Below are 16,263 nucleotides of genomic sequence, written 5' to 3' on the forward strand. Positions count from 1 at the left end.
TCAAAATACACTTAGAATGTAATGATATATATATCTATGTATAAATAAAAAAATAAAAATACGAAATATACATATGTCCACATACATAATTACATAAATAATTTCATAAATATACACGTAGACGTCAAATATATAAATATGTATATATATTAAAATTATACGTGCATATTTATGTAATATTTTTACCTAATTAAGTAATTTTAATGATTGCAATTCGAGGGACCTGCCTGCCAACCCAGGCCGAAAGTCCAGATAATTTAATTTGCTAGCACTGTGTTTAACCCTGTAACTTTCTATGACACCCTAAATCCTGTACATGGGGGTACTGTTTTACTCGGGAGACTTCGCTGAACACAAATATTAGTGTTTCAAAACAGTAAAACATATCACAGCGATGATATTGTCAGTGAAAGTGAAGTTTTTTGCATTTTTCACACACAAACAGCTCTTTCACTGAGGATATTATTGCTGTGATATATTTTACTGTTCTGATACACTAACATTTGTGTTCAGCGAAGTCGCCTGAGTATAACAGCACCCCACATGTAGACGTTTTATAGTGTTTGTGAAAGTTACAGGGTCAAATATAAGGCTTGATTTTACTTTTTTTTTTTATTGAAATTTGTCAGATTGGTTAGGTTGCCTTTGAGAGCGTATGGTAGCCAAGGAATGAGAATTAGCCCCATGATGGCATACCATTTGCAAAAGAAGACAACCCAATGTATTGCAAATGGGGTATGTTCAGCCTTTTTTAGTAGCCACCTAGTCACAAACACTGGCCAAAGTTAGCGTTTTTTGCATTTTTAACACACAAACAAATATAAATGCTAACTTTGGCCAGTGTTTGTGACTAGGTGGCTACTAAAAAAGACTGGACATACCCCATTTTGAATACCCTGGGTTGTCTACTTTAAAAAAATATGTACATGTTAGGTGTGTTTCGGGCATTTATGACAGATAACGGTGTTACAATGTCACTATTGATACATTGAAAATATATATATATATAGTGAAACAGCAATTTCCTACTTGTATTTATAGGCCTATAACTTGCAAAAAAAGCAATAAAGCATGTAAACACTGGGTGTTTTTAAACTCGGGACAAAATTTTGAATCTATTTAGCAGTTTTTTTCATTAGCTTTTGTAGATAAGTAAAAGATTTTTCAAGTAAAAGTCCAAAAACATGTTTTTTTTTTAAAATTTTTCACCATATTTTTTTATTTATTTTTTTAATACAATATATGACATAATACAAATAATGGTATGTAAAGAAAGCCCTTCTTGTCGTGAAAAAAACAATATATAACTTGTATGGGAACCGTAAATGAGAGAGCGGAAAATTACAGCTAAACACAAACACCACAAAAGTGTTAAAACTGCTCTGGTGCTTAACGTACAAACATCGCAAAAACAGGCCGGTCCTTAAGGGGTTAATATTATTATTATTATTTACATTTTTATTCGTCCCCCCTCCCTGCTTGTTTGCTGGCCAGGGAGGGGGGCTTTCATTCCCCGGTGGTTCAGTGGATGGGCTATGTAGGAGGGGGGCTGGCAGAGAGCTCTTACTTTCCTTTCCTGCAGCTCCCTTCTCTCTCCTCCGGTCCGGTCAGCTCACACTAAGTCTCGCGGCCACGCGGAGCGTTGCCACAGCTCTCGCGAGATTTACAGTGTGAGCTGACCAGAGGAGAGAGAAGGGAGCTGACAGGAGCTGCAGGAAACGTAAGTTACAGCTCTCTGCAAGCCCCCAACAGGACCACCGGGCTTGTAATGAGCCTGGCGGTACTGGTCTGTATTATGGCAATGTAAATTGTAAATTGCCATAATACAGACAGTGACTCAAGTACAAGTCGAGTTGGGGGTTTTCAGTACAAAAAATGTGCTGAAAAACTCGACTTATACTCCAGTATATACGGTAGATCCTTATTTAGATGGGATAACACTTTAATTATGACAGACTACAACTTTAGCCAGCAGACAAAGCAAAGTTATAAAAATAATTTCTGAAACATTGAAATATCAATTTAAGTCAATGTAAAAATCCTTTCGCATCAACATCAATTTTGTTTTACTAGAACTAAACATAAAAATAAGTGCAACGGTACCTTAAATGATACATACTGTTAAAAAAATTGCAGCAGCATACCTGTACAGGCTTCATGAGTCATTCGACTTGATGTTCGCCCTTCACTCATGAGAGCTGTGAATTCGGATGACAAATCACCCTAATAAACACAATGAAGTCAAATTATGGAATGAATCTAACGACAAACAATATTACAAATATGTATTTATTTTCAAATCATGTGCCCTTACAGTAAATATGTGGTTGGTTGCCATTAAAGTGACTCATTTTTTTGTTACCCAATATATTCTATTTGACCACGTTTTTGAATTTTGAAAAATGTTTTGTTTAAAAGAGATACATAAGGAAACAGCCTACTTTTCCTTATGTATAATCAGCAAATTGACAAAAGATGAAGGGCGGAGCTTGAATCAAGCTCAACTTCCTTTGTCAAGTCTGTCATTGGTAGTACATAGCCATATTTAGCTCTTCTTGCCTCATGTCTCACAAAATCCCGGTGGCCAATTTGGTGACATGCTGCACTGAGCACTGGATGTTATCTTATATGGTATGGGGCAGTGTTTAGCAGCTCCAGGTGACCATCCCATCACCGATGATTTCATGTAAGGGCGGAGTATGAGTTTTGCCACCTGCCATGTAGGAAGTTTTAAGATGGCAGCTCTGTAGGTAAGGTAAGTTTGGTCCAGGGACATATGGACCTTACTGGTTGGAAGATTATAAAGATGCAGCGCAGGGAGAAGAAAAAAAAAAAGTGTGACAGAGCTGCTTTAAATGAAGCATATTAAAGGTGCCTCTGAATTCAGAAATATATTGCCTCTTTCCTCACTTCAGATGGCTTGTAAAAACTATGAAACAATATTTTAAACAAGCATGCCACCACGACCCCACAGACAGTTGAGCTGTGTGGGTCTTCTTCCAGGATGGATGTTTTTCTACATATAATTACATTTTTCAAATTTTACAAATAACATTTGTGAAATATAAGGCATAAGTAAACAGATTAAATATTCTTATAAGTGACTGGGTCCCCTACATAAAAAGGGGAAAATAAAATAGGTTAAGGAGGATAATTATATATAGAAGTGCACCTCTAAATAAGGCAATTCCAGAACAAACAATGTGACATATGAGAAGGAATTACAAAATATATATGTGGCAGTTCTTGTCCCAAAAACAAAATACTGTATTTCTGAATGCAACAAACCATTAAATCTCTAACAATTTAACTGAACCTTTTTTGAATGTATCAAGCGATCTGTTTCCAGGAGAAGGACCCGACTAAGAAGGTTGTTCCAATCTGTCTCATTAATAATTATTTTCCCTTTCATACTAGTCTCCAAAACTTGCAGCTTCTCTTCCATCCAGTCTAGCTTTTGCAGTTTTTCTTGACATTCAGCAAGCTGGGCCTTAAGCAACTCGATATGTGCAGAGTCATCTCTTGATGCCTGAAATAAAATCCTGGATTTAAACTACAATTTGATGTCAACAACTAAAATTAAGTGCAATAATGTATTGTCAAACCTGAGTACGGTGTATATAATTTTCAAAAGGGCAATCTATTCACCATAATGACTTATATTGCCAACATTACATGTAAAGAAATGAGGTCCCCTACCCCCTTAATCTGTATAGATTTGAAAATAAGTACAAATTAAAAAATAAATACTTTGGTGGTAGGGACCTCATGCAGTTTATTCTATACCAGCTTTGGAGGGGAGGGAGGAGGAATGAAGGCACTCAAAAAGAAGATTCCAGTGGGGCAGAAGATCTTGACAGTATATTGTAAAAAGAGATCAGCTGGTCACAAAGTCCCAATATGCTTTCCATATATATGTATAGGCATCAGACAGGTTAGTGAGCCTGGATGAAGTCCATGTTCAACAAAAATCTCCACATCACTATTATAGGTTTGGTTTACAAGCACAGGGAGTCTAGCAAGTACTCGCATTTTATTACATCACTTAAAGGAACACTATAGTCACCTAAATTACTTCAGCTAAATAAAGCAGTTTTAGTGTATAGATCATTCCCCTGCAATTTCAGTGCTCAATTCACTGTCATTTAGGAGTTAAATCACTTTGTTTCTGTTTATGCAGCCCTAGCCACACCTCCCCTGGCTATGATTGACAGAGCCTGCATGAAAAAAAAAATGGTTTCACTTTCAAACAGATGTAATTTACCTTAATAAATTGTATCTGAATCTCTAAATTTAACTTTAATCACATACAGGAGGCTCTTGCAGGGTCTAGCAAGCTATTAACATAGCATGGGATAAGAAAATCTTAATTAAACAGAATTTGCAATAAAGAAAGCCTAAATAGGGCTCTCTTTACAGGAAGTGTTTATGGAAGGCTGTGCAAGTCACATGCAGGGAGGTGTGACTAGGGTTCAAACACAAATGGATTTAACTCCTAAATGGCAGAGGATTGAGCAGTGAGGCTGCAGGGGCATGTTCTATACACCAAAACTGCTTCATTGAGCTAAAGTTGTTCAGGTGACAATAGTGTCCCTTTAAAGTCATCTGGTGGAGAATACCACAGAGTATTCCTGGGATGCACCTTTAATAACACCTCCGATAAAAGTAATTACATGCAAAAGAGGAATTTGCTGCTTAGTTTGTTTTGAAAATAAAAGTCTCATACTCACAAACATTGTTTTTTTTTGTTGTTTTTTTAAAATGAATTCTTTTTTTGTGTGCAGAGTAGTACAGATAACCTTGCAAGGCCACAATAGCATTAGCAAGAGTAAGATAAGTCCTACATAACATTTTCATGACCTTGACGAGTAAGCACTTTTTTGTTAATATCAGGGTTGTTACAGGCTAGATACATACATCCGGGTTGCTAAAATGCAGTAAATGCTCAAAATGATGCTTACCAGCTGGACTGTAAGTGTAGAGTATAGGCTGGTTAGAGGACATATACATCAGGCTTTATTAGCTTTGCAGGGTGGGTACCGTTTAAGTGGGGTCGTCATATGTGATAAAACCTGCCAGTTATGCCTTTAAGGAAGGTACACTGAGGCTACTGATGGGAGACTTGGGTTAAGAAAAAACAAAGTACTGAAAGCCAATCTTAAATAAAATATAGGCAATACTTTTGAGAAAGAAAGGTTTAGGCTAACTTAAGAACGTAAAAGCAGATTTATCACAGGAGTCCACCAAATTAAACAGGGTCTGTGATGTCATCTGTGCCAGTGTGATCACTTTAATGTGCCATCAGGCAGCCCGGGGCTTCTTACCCCTTCATCCAATGCCCAGTCTGTGGGGAGATCGTTGGTCGTTCTGCAGTAGGCAAGTTTCATGCAGGTATACACCCTGTGTAAGAGTGTGAGGCTGTGTTGCGTCCGAGTGCCACATGGTGCTCGTGCATAAAGATTTGCCATCTTGTGGGGCTATGGATATCACAGTCCCGTTAGCCTGGGCCCCGTCCTCGCTTCCCACTGCGACGTGCTTTCTACTGGGTTTAGCAAACCTCCGTGGGGTGACAGGCACGCGTGTCTTCGGTGATCGCTGAGCCTTGCATGACGGCTCTGGGTGCTTAGCGGGTCTGTGGTTTCACAGGTTCAGCTGTGTGTTCTGGTTTTGGTGTGCCTGGCTGCCGTGCTGCCAATTTTGCCCAGAATCTGTTGAGGATTAAATCCAGCCGGGCTAGAGACTGCGAAGTAGGCCTCGGTTGTGTGGCTGCCTTTGTTCTCTGCCATCTTGGGCGCCACTCTGCAATACCGCACAGAGTGGTGTTGGGAGTAGTGGAGGAGAGCCTCCCGGTCCAAATGACCCTGCCGGTCCAAAGGAGGGGGGGGGGGGAGAGAGTGAGGCAGATGTACACTGTGATTAGCAGGAGTCAGCGCTGGTACAAGCGCTGGTAATGCGCTTGTAGGCCGCAAAAGGGTGAGGGCTGGAATCTGGACATGAAAGGTTCAGGAGTTTGGTTTCAGTCAGATCACCGTGATCCCCTCTGTTCAGCCTGTGAGATTTGCGGAAGAATCTGCTGCTTGACTGCAAATAATTGTAGTTTTCGCTTGTTGAGCTAAGGAGCTCGTGCAACATGCGTCCGTTCGGCTAGCCAGTCAAGCCCTGTCCCACAAACATTGTTTTTAATACTTCATTTTGTTCGCAAAATTTTTTTTGCATTTATAAAGTATTCAGATTAATTTGTCTTAACTTTACCTAGATATGTAGGCGAAGATATTCAGACATTTTAAATTGTGTTAGTTTGTAGGTTAGAGATAGTATTTTTTTACGTTGGATATATTTATCCTCAAATCCTCCTTTTGTTTTACACTGGAAAGCAAACTTTTTCAAAGAACATGGTTTTCTAAGCCATGGATGTACATACCACATCCTCACATGGAATTTCAAAATCAGAATCTGATGAAGTCTCTTTCTCACTGGGTGGCACAGTTGCAGTAAAAGACTGAATGTGAAGAACACTCCCTGCATGTCGCTCCACTAATGGCTTCTTCTACAATACAAAAAAAAAAAACAATACCACAATACTTCAGGCATTTAAATTAGACAGTCTTACAGTTAAAATTAGTAGAGTATCGAAACTAAAAATATTAAGAGTAACAAAAATAAATAGAAATATAATGTACTCCACACAAGCATTAAGTGATACTACAGTCACCAGCACAACTACAACTTAAAGGGAAACTATAGCGTTAGAAATACAAAGTGGATTCCTAACAATATAGTATACCATAGAGCCCCTCCCTGCAGTGATAAAAGGGTTAAAAGACCTTTCGCAACTTACCTGAATCCAGCGCCAATGTCCCTCGTGCTGCGTCAGGCTCGGCCTCCGGTCTTCCTCGGGCAACGTTAGCCGGTGGGGACAACCTAAGGTGCATGTGCGACACACTCGCACTAGGACTTCACCATAGGAGAGCATTGGATCGATGCTTTCCTATAGGGTTTTAGCGGACACTGGATATCCTCATGCAAAGAGTGAGGACGTCGAGCGTCTTTTAGGTGACCAGAAGTCGCCTAACCACCCGAAAATGCCTCTAGTGGCTGTCTGGTAGATAGCCACTAGAAGTGGAGTTAACCCAGCAATGTAATGACTGCAGTTTATCAATAACTGCAATAATAACAATTGCTGGGTTAAACTAACAGAAGAGACAGTGAACCCAAACCACTTTAATGAGCTTAACTGGTCTGGGTGCCTAAAGTATCTCTTTAATGTAGTTGTTCTGGTGTGTATAGACAATCCCTGAAGACATTTTCATGTACATACGGCTGCCTAGGGATGCCTCCAGTAGCAGTCATTCAGACCACGTGCAGCACGAACTTCAGCGTCTCCATGCAGCCAAACATTCCTCATAGAGATGCATGGATTCAATGAATATCTATGAGGAGATGCTGATTGGCCAGTGTGGCGTTAGGCTCCGTCCATTGCCCCGCCTCATTGGCAGAGATCATCAGAACTGGTTATCTCTGCCAATCCAATGTTTTGCCATAGGCATTCTGATGAACTCAGCCAAACAGTAGGGGTGGGACGGAGCCAGTGTAGCGCTTGAATAAAGGTGAGTTTTACAGCTTTCAAGGAGGGCAAAGGTGGGTTCGGAAGCTAAATAGTGTTAAACACTAGAGGATCAGGAATCCAAATGTCTGACCCTGTAGTATTCCTGCCTCTATAGTGTTCCTCTTACATTATTTTCAGCTTTTAAATGAAAAGGATGGTAAGCATGTTTTAATCTAAAACATATTGGGCTTATATATGTATTTTTATGAATGTTTTATGATCATTTGTCATGACAATTAAAGAAAAGTAATACACATTTGTTTTGCGTAAGGATTAAGCTGGTGATAATTTGGACTACGTGAATTTTAACCCCTTAACACCGCAGCCAAATGTACAAGTTGTGAACGAAACAAAACGTAAACAAAACCTGGCAATTGCGCTATATGTCTGTCAAACCGTAATTCACCTCTTTCATATTAAATGCACCCCCCCCTTATTATATATAATTTTATTCAGAGGAAACAGGGCTTTCATTTAATATCAAATATTTAGCTATGAAACATAATTTAATATGAAAAAAATGGGAGAAAATAAGATTTTTTTTCATTTTTTTAGTTCTACATGACATTTTAACTGTCAATGTCATAATACAGTTTGCTTTTACTGCAATAAAATACACATTTGTATTCAGCAAAGTCTCACGTGTAAAACAGTACCCCCTATGTACAGGTATTATGGTGTTTTGGGAAGTTACAGGGTCAAATATAGCGTGTTACATTTGAAATTGAAATTCGTCAGATTGGTTACGTTGCCTTTGAGACTGTATAGTAGCCCAGGAAATAAATTTACACCCATAATGGCATACCATTTGCAATAGTAGACGACCCAAGGTATTGCAAATGGGGTATGTCCAGTCTTTTTTAGTAGCCATTTGGTCACAAACACTGGCCAAAGTTAGCGTTAGTATTTGTTTGTGTGTGAAAAATGCAAAAAACGCCAATTTTGTCCAGTGTTTGTGACTAAGTGGCTACTAAAAAAGACTGGACATACCCCATTTGCAATACCTTGGGTTGTCTACTATTGCAAATAGTATGCCATCATAGGGGTAATTTTCATTCTTGGGCTACCATAGGGTCATAAAGGCAACGTAAGCAATCTGGCGAATTTTAATGTGAAAAAAATGAAACACAAGCCTTATATTTGACGCTGTAATTTTTGAAAACACCATAAAACCTGTACATGAGGGGTACTGTTGTACTCGGGAGACTTCGCTGAACACAAATATTTGTGTTTCAAAACAGTAAAAAGTATTGCAGCAGTAATATCGTCCACGTAAGTGCTGTTTGTGCGTGAAAAATGCAAAAACCGTCACTTTTACTGGCGATATCATCGTTGTAATACATTTTACTGTTTTGAAACACTAATATTTGTTTTCAGCGAAGTCTCCCGAGTAAAACAGTACCCCCCATGTACAGGTTTTATGGTGTCTTGGAAAGTTATAGGGTTAAATATAGTTCTAGCAAATTAAATTCCTTATACTTTCGGCATGGGTTGTCAGGCAGGTCCCGCTAATTGTAATTAATTAGGATACCTAATTATGTAAAATTATTACATAAATATATGTGTAGAATTAATATATATATATATATATATATATATATATATATATATATATACACATATGTGTATATATACGTATATATATATTTATTTTTTTTAAAATATTTTTATTTATATATAGGTATATATATAGTGATATATACGTATATATTTATGTGTATAGATATATATATATTATTTCGTTCTACGTGTATTTTGATATAAATATATATATATTAATATCACAATACAGTTAGAACGAAATAAAACACATCTATATATTTTTTAATATTTTATTTTTAATTATTTTTTATTACATTTTTTTACGTATTTACATATTTTTTTATATTATTTATAAATATATATATATATAACAATAATTATATATATATTTAATCAGTATCAGTCTACGTGTAATTTGATATTAATATATAATTATATATATATTAATATTAAAATACACCTAGACGGTGTATGTGTGTGTGTGTATATGTGTATATACTTAGATCATATATATATATAATATATATATATGATCTAAGTATATATATATTTTTTTTTTACACTTATTTAATTAATTTTCATTTGATTTTCAGCCAGCAGGGGGACCAACTGTCATTACAGTTGGTCCCCCTGCTGGCAATGCCTGAGCCAGCTATACCGGCCACGTGATTGTAAGGTCCTCGCAAGGACCTCACTCTCACATGACCGGGAGGGACCGGAGGAGGAAGATCTGCCGCGGGGGGGCTCCCTGGGAGTCCCCCCAACCGCGATCGCCGGCGTGGGACCACCGGCGACCGGGTAAGTTTAAAAAAACCGGCGGGCGTATATTTACGCCCTGCGGCGTTTAGAGACGCTTTTAAAAGGACGTAAATATACGCCCGGCGGACTTAAAGGGTTAAAGCCTTCTTTAGATTATATTATGTACTAAAGTTATTTGTTGGTAACTTACTTGAGTTTGTGTCTCAGTTTTTAGGGCGGGTTGCAGGGATGTCTCCTCAAAATAAAAGGTTTCACACTTGTCTTTTACAGCAACCATCTTTCTAGCTGGCAGTAACTTAACCTTAAAAAAAAAAGTAAATAAATACACAAAAAAAAAATCAAAATTCAATACTCAAAGCTATTTACATCAATAGCTGAAACAACATGTAACAAACTCCCCCTTCCAAGTGAGTTTGCCACGAGCTCCTGGAGGAGCCTGCTTGCCAGCCTCCTGCCCACAGACTATGGGCCCTGTAATATACACTGAAAAAGTCTCAGTTTGTGGACTATATGGTCCACATGAACCTGAGACCACCCTGGAGCTTGTAAAGCCTAATTGCTACTTTGTAGCAATTTCCAACGCAGTGTTCTAAGTGTTCGTCTGGGTGCCGCATTACCTATGGACAGCCACGAGGTGGCGGCCATCTTGTTCGCATGAACACAGGCTGCTCTGTTTGGTCATCGAGTTCATGAAACTATTTTCGGACATTGAAACTCCCGAACACCACTGGACTTCCATGATCGCCTGTGTTCAGTTTTATAACACTGTGCGATGGAAACGTTCCCACGAACAAGGGGAACAAGCTCCAGGATAAGACTCTTGAATATGTTTGGTAGTTTGTTCGGGTTTTTAAACTAACTACCAAACCAGACCGACCGCAAGCTTAATAAATAATTAAGTTAATGTAATACAGTAAGAATAGCACAATATGGATTGGTATAATGGTGTTTACTGATACATTTTTTTAAATATAAATCAAATATTCACTATAAAATTGATATAGTATTAACATTTGGTTTTCACTATATACATTTGGCATAAATTAAGATGGGTATTACTAATGTTGTTGGAATTGATTCATTTTTATTTATACACATGAAATTTGTGATAAAATAAATTAATTAGCAAAAGCAATATAATAAAGCACAATATGGACATGTACAATGGTGTCCACTGACACTTGTTTGTTAATATAAATCATGTATTCACTATGTTATTTATATAAATTGACATTAGGTTTGCAATATATTTGGCATTAAGAATGAAGGAAAAGATGTGATTATGTCAACAATTAAGTTTTTATATATAGACAAGTTGTATGCTTAAATAGGGAGCTCCTTCTTGTTATAATAATTTTTTAGAGTTTATATATAAAGGACGAACTTGTTTAGCTATAGCGATAAAAATTCGCCTTAACAGTCTTATTGTTTAGAAAATAATTCCTCTTGGCGACCAGAGGGAGGAGACTAGGAGGTCTTACATGTCTTCGCCGTATGGAACACACGGCCATGTCAGAGGTGTATGATATGGAACGCAAGCAGAGCATGTGACTAACATGGAAGTGTTAGATGAAAACAAGGATAAAGTGTTCGCTTGCCGGCTAATGGACTACACATGGGATGAAAATCCACAAGCAAATAAGAAATCTTGGAAAGAAGACACCCATTATCCCCACGAATTAACTTTAAGGGACTAGCCCTATTTATAGAGGACTGGGAGAGCGGTATGTTAGATTGCCTTTTTTGGTTTATTGCAAACTGATTGTGGTTTTATACAAAAGGAAGTTCTTTAACAAGAACGAAACGCGTAGGACCTGTGGACGTTTTATATTTTATTTTTATGCTTTTATGCATTTGCACTCCTCCATATTCTGTTTATATGAATTAAACATTTTTTGGGAGCTTTCGTTTGGGCTGGATCATTGGATCATCCTAGTAGCCGGGGCACCCTGCGGTCATTACTGAAGGAGGATCTCCAAACCCCCCATCTACATTGTGGGGAGGCACCTATAATATGCTCTTACTATCTTTAATGCAGCATTTTATCTTATAATAGTTCCAGACAATATTACACTATGTTCTGACCTTTATTTTAGGTATATCAGCAGGATCCCTAAATTCCTATCTTGTATGTACTTATGTTATTTGGTTACCAACTTGGAGGTAACCCTGGGAAGCTGAATACATATTTAAAAATAAATTACCTAAGTTAAGTTGTTTTATTATTCTGCACATATCACTTTAACACTGGTGGTTTTGCAATTTTGTCTTTGGAGATACTATTTACATCAATAGCTGAAACAACATGTGACAAACTCCCCCTTCCAAGTGAGTTTGCCACAAGCTCCTGGAGGAGCCTGCTTGCCAGCCTCCTGCCCACAGACTATGGGCACTGTACTATACACTGAAAAAGTCTCCTTTTGTGTATTTGGACTATATGGTTCGGAAGCCGAACATCCACATGAACCAGAGACCACCCTGGAGCTTGTTAAGCCTAATTGCTACTTTGTAGCAATTTCCACCGCAGTTTTCCAAGTGTTCGTCTGGGTGCCGCATTCCCTATGGACAGCCACGAGGTGACGGCCATCTTGTTCGCATAAACACAGGCTGCTCTGTTTGGTCATCGAGTTCATGAAACTATTTTCGGACACTGAAACTCCCGAACACCACTGGACTTCCATGATCGCCTGTGTTCGGTTTTATAACACTGTTCAATGGAAACGTTCCCACGAACAAGGGGAACAAGCTCCAGGATAAGACTCTTGAATATGTTTGGTAGTTTGTACGATTTTTAAACTAACTAGACCGACCGCAAGCTCTGATTCTCTGGAATGGTTTTGGGCAGGAGCCTCATGCGCGGTCGGTTTAATTATGACTTCCATGGAAATCCTGAACCCCTGAACCGATCTGGGTGATTTTTAGATATGTTGGTCCCCCAGATCGGGGTTATCAGGGGATATGACTTTTGTGGGGTTTTCATGTGTTTTGAGGGTACTTTTGGAGTATTTTAAAATGTATGTTTTCTGTGTGTGTGGAAATAACTGCGTTTAGTACAGTTCCTGACTTAATTATCTCCCAGGCACAGGGGAGGGATTATCTTGTTTAAAGTGGGAGTGTCCTGTACCTGAAAGCCAATGTAATCCTGTGTATGGTTTTGCTGTAGTCTACTCTCAGGTCCAGTTGGGAATGCCCCTGGAATATGTAACCGGAAACCCCTTTGCATTGGGATCTGCATATAAGGCCAGTTGTGGCTGCCATTAAACAGAAAGTCTTAACCCTTCATGAAGTCTATGCTCATGTTTGGGGGATTGGGAGCTATATTCACACTCTGGGGATTGCTATAATCCTTAAACTCCCTGGGATTATAATCACTAGCTCTTGTAAGAGCTATCCTGCTTTGCTCTCTGGACTAGGAGAGGTCTACCCACTGGAAGCTGGATCCTGGTCTTGGGTCCAGGGTGGGTGGAGGAGAGCGAGACCCCAACCAAGCTGTGGCGGTTTGTGGGGTTTACAGTGGTTATGGTGTCCGGTTCGGTGCTTATGGAACTCAAGGATTACTAGGAAGCAGCGATTGGTGGAAGTACCTGGTCAGGGGGGCATCATACTTCAATTTGTGTTGGTTTTGAGAGATAGATATAGATATATATTTATATATTAGCATTTTATTGAAGAAAAGAAAGAAACGGACAGAGACTGAGAGAAAAAAAATCTGCCCATAATAGCTCGTAAATTAGACATCGGATCCTTGACAACAAAGAAGTCATCCGCATCTGTGATTATTTTATGTTGACTCTACCGGACACAGATTCCTTGACACAGTATCAAGGCTTTGGATCCGTTTGAGAAATCGCTCCAAGGTCATGGCAAACAGGAGAGGGGACAATGGACACCCCTGACTGGTACAGTTTTGGATAGTTAAGGGAAACAAAGATCCATTGTTTTCTAGCCTTGATAACAGGCAATATTAAAGAGCCATTATCCAGGACAAGAACTTGGGACACTAATGTATAGCAAACATGAAGCCCCAGTCCACCAATGTCAAACAACTTTTCGACATCTGTATAGAGCAGGCGGACTGGGACTCTCCCATGCCATGCCGGATGCATCAGGTTCAGCACACAAATGGTACTTCCCTACCAAGGATAAAGATAGCATGGTCATGATTGATTATGGCTGTGAGATTATATCTGTAAGGCATGGCACCAGAACCACGGACAAGAATTTAATGTCAACATTTCTGAACAGACATAGGAGGATAACTGGAACAAATTATCAGGTCCTTACCCTTTTTAGTCAGGAGGATGATATTAGCAGAGTTAAAGTAAATTAAGGGTGAGGCTCAAACCAAAATGGAATTAAGCACTTCCAAAAGTGAGGGGCCCAGCACGGGAAAACATTTTTATAATAAAGTAAGGGGAGGCCATCCGGTCCCAGAGAAATACAGTTTTGGAAGAATTCAGAGCCAGCCCAAACAACTCCAATGTGATTGGCTCCTCAAGAGCAGTATCTTCCAACTGCTGGAGTTTTACTAAGGTCCATGGTTCAAAAATATATACACCGATATTGCACATCATTGATGCACGATATCGACAGAATGCCCAAATTTTATAAGTCATGACAAAATGGCAGTAGTGAACTCTTTCACTTTGGGAATATACAGTGGTGTTTTGTGATTGCATAAAGGTCAGCTGTATTAAGTGCCCTGGTCACAGAGAATATTGTTTGTACTGACAGTAAGAGTATTTGAGAATGGCATACATTATAAAAATGCCCTAAAAATTAATCAAGACCATAATGAGGTCCACTGAAACAAAAGAAGGCAGTGGTATATGAAGTGACAACATGGTACTGTAGACACAGTTTGGAACCCTGGGAGCAAGGTAAGGTAGAGAGAAAAAAAAAGAAGACGTGGGAGAGGAAGGAAAAAAACAAAAAAAAAGAGGAAAAATAGCCAAAAAAACAGAGGGACAGAAGGAGGAGATAGTCACAAAACAGAGAACAGTAGAGGTAGGTCATCAGAAGTCTGAAGCAGCCATAGTTCAGTACCCAGAAAGATAATCCCCAGCTCATAGGGGACAAAACATCCCACACTCCTAATGCAGCTCAAAGAGAAAACCAACAATAACAGATCACATTTTTTTTTAGATTCACACAGACTCATGGCTAATATAGCAAAAGGCCAAAAGAAAAATGTAGTACTCCCCAAAACCGCAGTGAAGTGTGGGCCTCGAAGATGCATGATTTCTTAAATTCTTTGGAACATAAAGTCATCCCCTATAACCCCCACCTTAAAAAATAAATAAAAAGCATACCCCCTCTTCTCCCTCAGATGCTATGCTTGCATACTTTAGGAAAAGACATGTATTCTTAGTTGTACTAGGTCTTATGGCCAGCTAAGCTAGGAGGTAACTGAAACAAAAAACTTTTTATTTTTTTGTGCACCAGTGGGTACATGGACTTAATGGGAAACCTCAAAAAGGCACATAACTCCATACATAGAACACAAGGAAGCAGCCTAATGCAAAACAAAATAAGTATAGCTGTAATGAAGCCCAGAGATATAAGGTCAACTGAGCAGATAATACAAACAAGAAAACCAACATTTCATGAGGGTCCAGGTGCACAGTTTTTATGCTAATGTTACACCAAGAGGCATTTTGGAACACTGCAGTGATGGTTAAAACTTACGATAAGCAATTTTTATGTGCTATGCGCTTCAGAACGTGACACCCCTCTGCCCCCCTCACCCCCTACCTAGGACCAAGTTTTCAAGCACTTTATGCTCCTTACTAAATAGAATATAAAGAAAGATTAAACAAAAAAATGCATTAAAAAAAAAAACAAAAAAAACACCACAAAAACAGTAATTTTACTTACCGTAAATTCCTTTTTTCTTAGTATAGTGGCAGTACTTACAAGTGGGATGTTCCTTATGGTTCTGGACAAGAAGCTCCCCCTTAGAATTTAATTGCTGTGCTCCGCCTGCTCCCTCCATATAATTTGCAAGCCAGAGTCTCATACCAGTAATACAAAAGAACCAAACGGAGACTGAATAATGCAAAGTAATTGTATCTATATGAAAGAGGAGGGAAAGCCAGTACTGCCACTATACTAAGAAAAAAGGAATTTACGGTAAGTAAAATTACTGTTTTTCCCTTCGTATAGTGCCAGTACTTACAAGTGGGATATAGCAAGATCCCTGCACAAAACAAAGGGTGGGGACTCAGCAGGCCACAGCTTGCAGCACCTTACGCCCAGAAGCAGCTTCAGATGATGAGAATATGTCCAGCCTATAATGCTTGATAAAGGTATGTAAGGAAGACCAAGTAGCAGCTTTGCAGATGTCTTCAGGTGAG

General features: G+C 38.8%; 1 protein-coding gene across 1 annotated transcript in view; it reads right to left on the reverse strand.

Annotated features, from left to right (window-relative positions):
- Nucleotides 1-16,263, reverse strand: part of CEP44 (centrosomal protein 44) — a 63,696-nt gene that overhangs the window by 18,371 nt on the left and 29,062 nt on the right. The window contains exons 5-8 of the mRNA XM_063458163.1: nucleotides 10,098-10,208; nucleotides 6,422-6,547; nucleotides 3,317-3,529; nucleotides 2,145-2,223 (exon numbers count right to left, since the gene is read on the reverse strand). Coding sequence (XP_063314233.1) covers nucleotides 2,145-2,223; nucleotides 3,317-3,529; nucleotides 6,422-6,547; nucleotides 10,098-10,208 — 529 coding nt within the window. The remainder of the gene's footprint in view (nucleotides 1-2,144; nucleotides 2,224-3,316; nucleotides 3,530-6,421; nucleotides 6,548-10,097; nucleotides 10,209-16,263) is intronic.

This window comes from Pelobates fuscus, chromosome 6 (assembly GCF_036172605.1).
Source record: "Pelobates fuscus isolate aPelFus1 chromosome 6, aPelFus1.pri, whole genome shotgun sequence".
NCBI classification, from domain to species: Eukaryota; Metazoa; Chordata; class Amphibia; order Anura; family Pelobatidae; genus Pelobates; species Pelobates fuscus.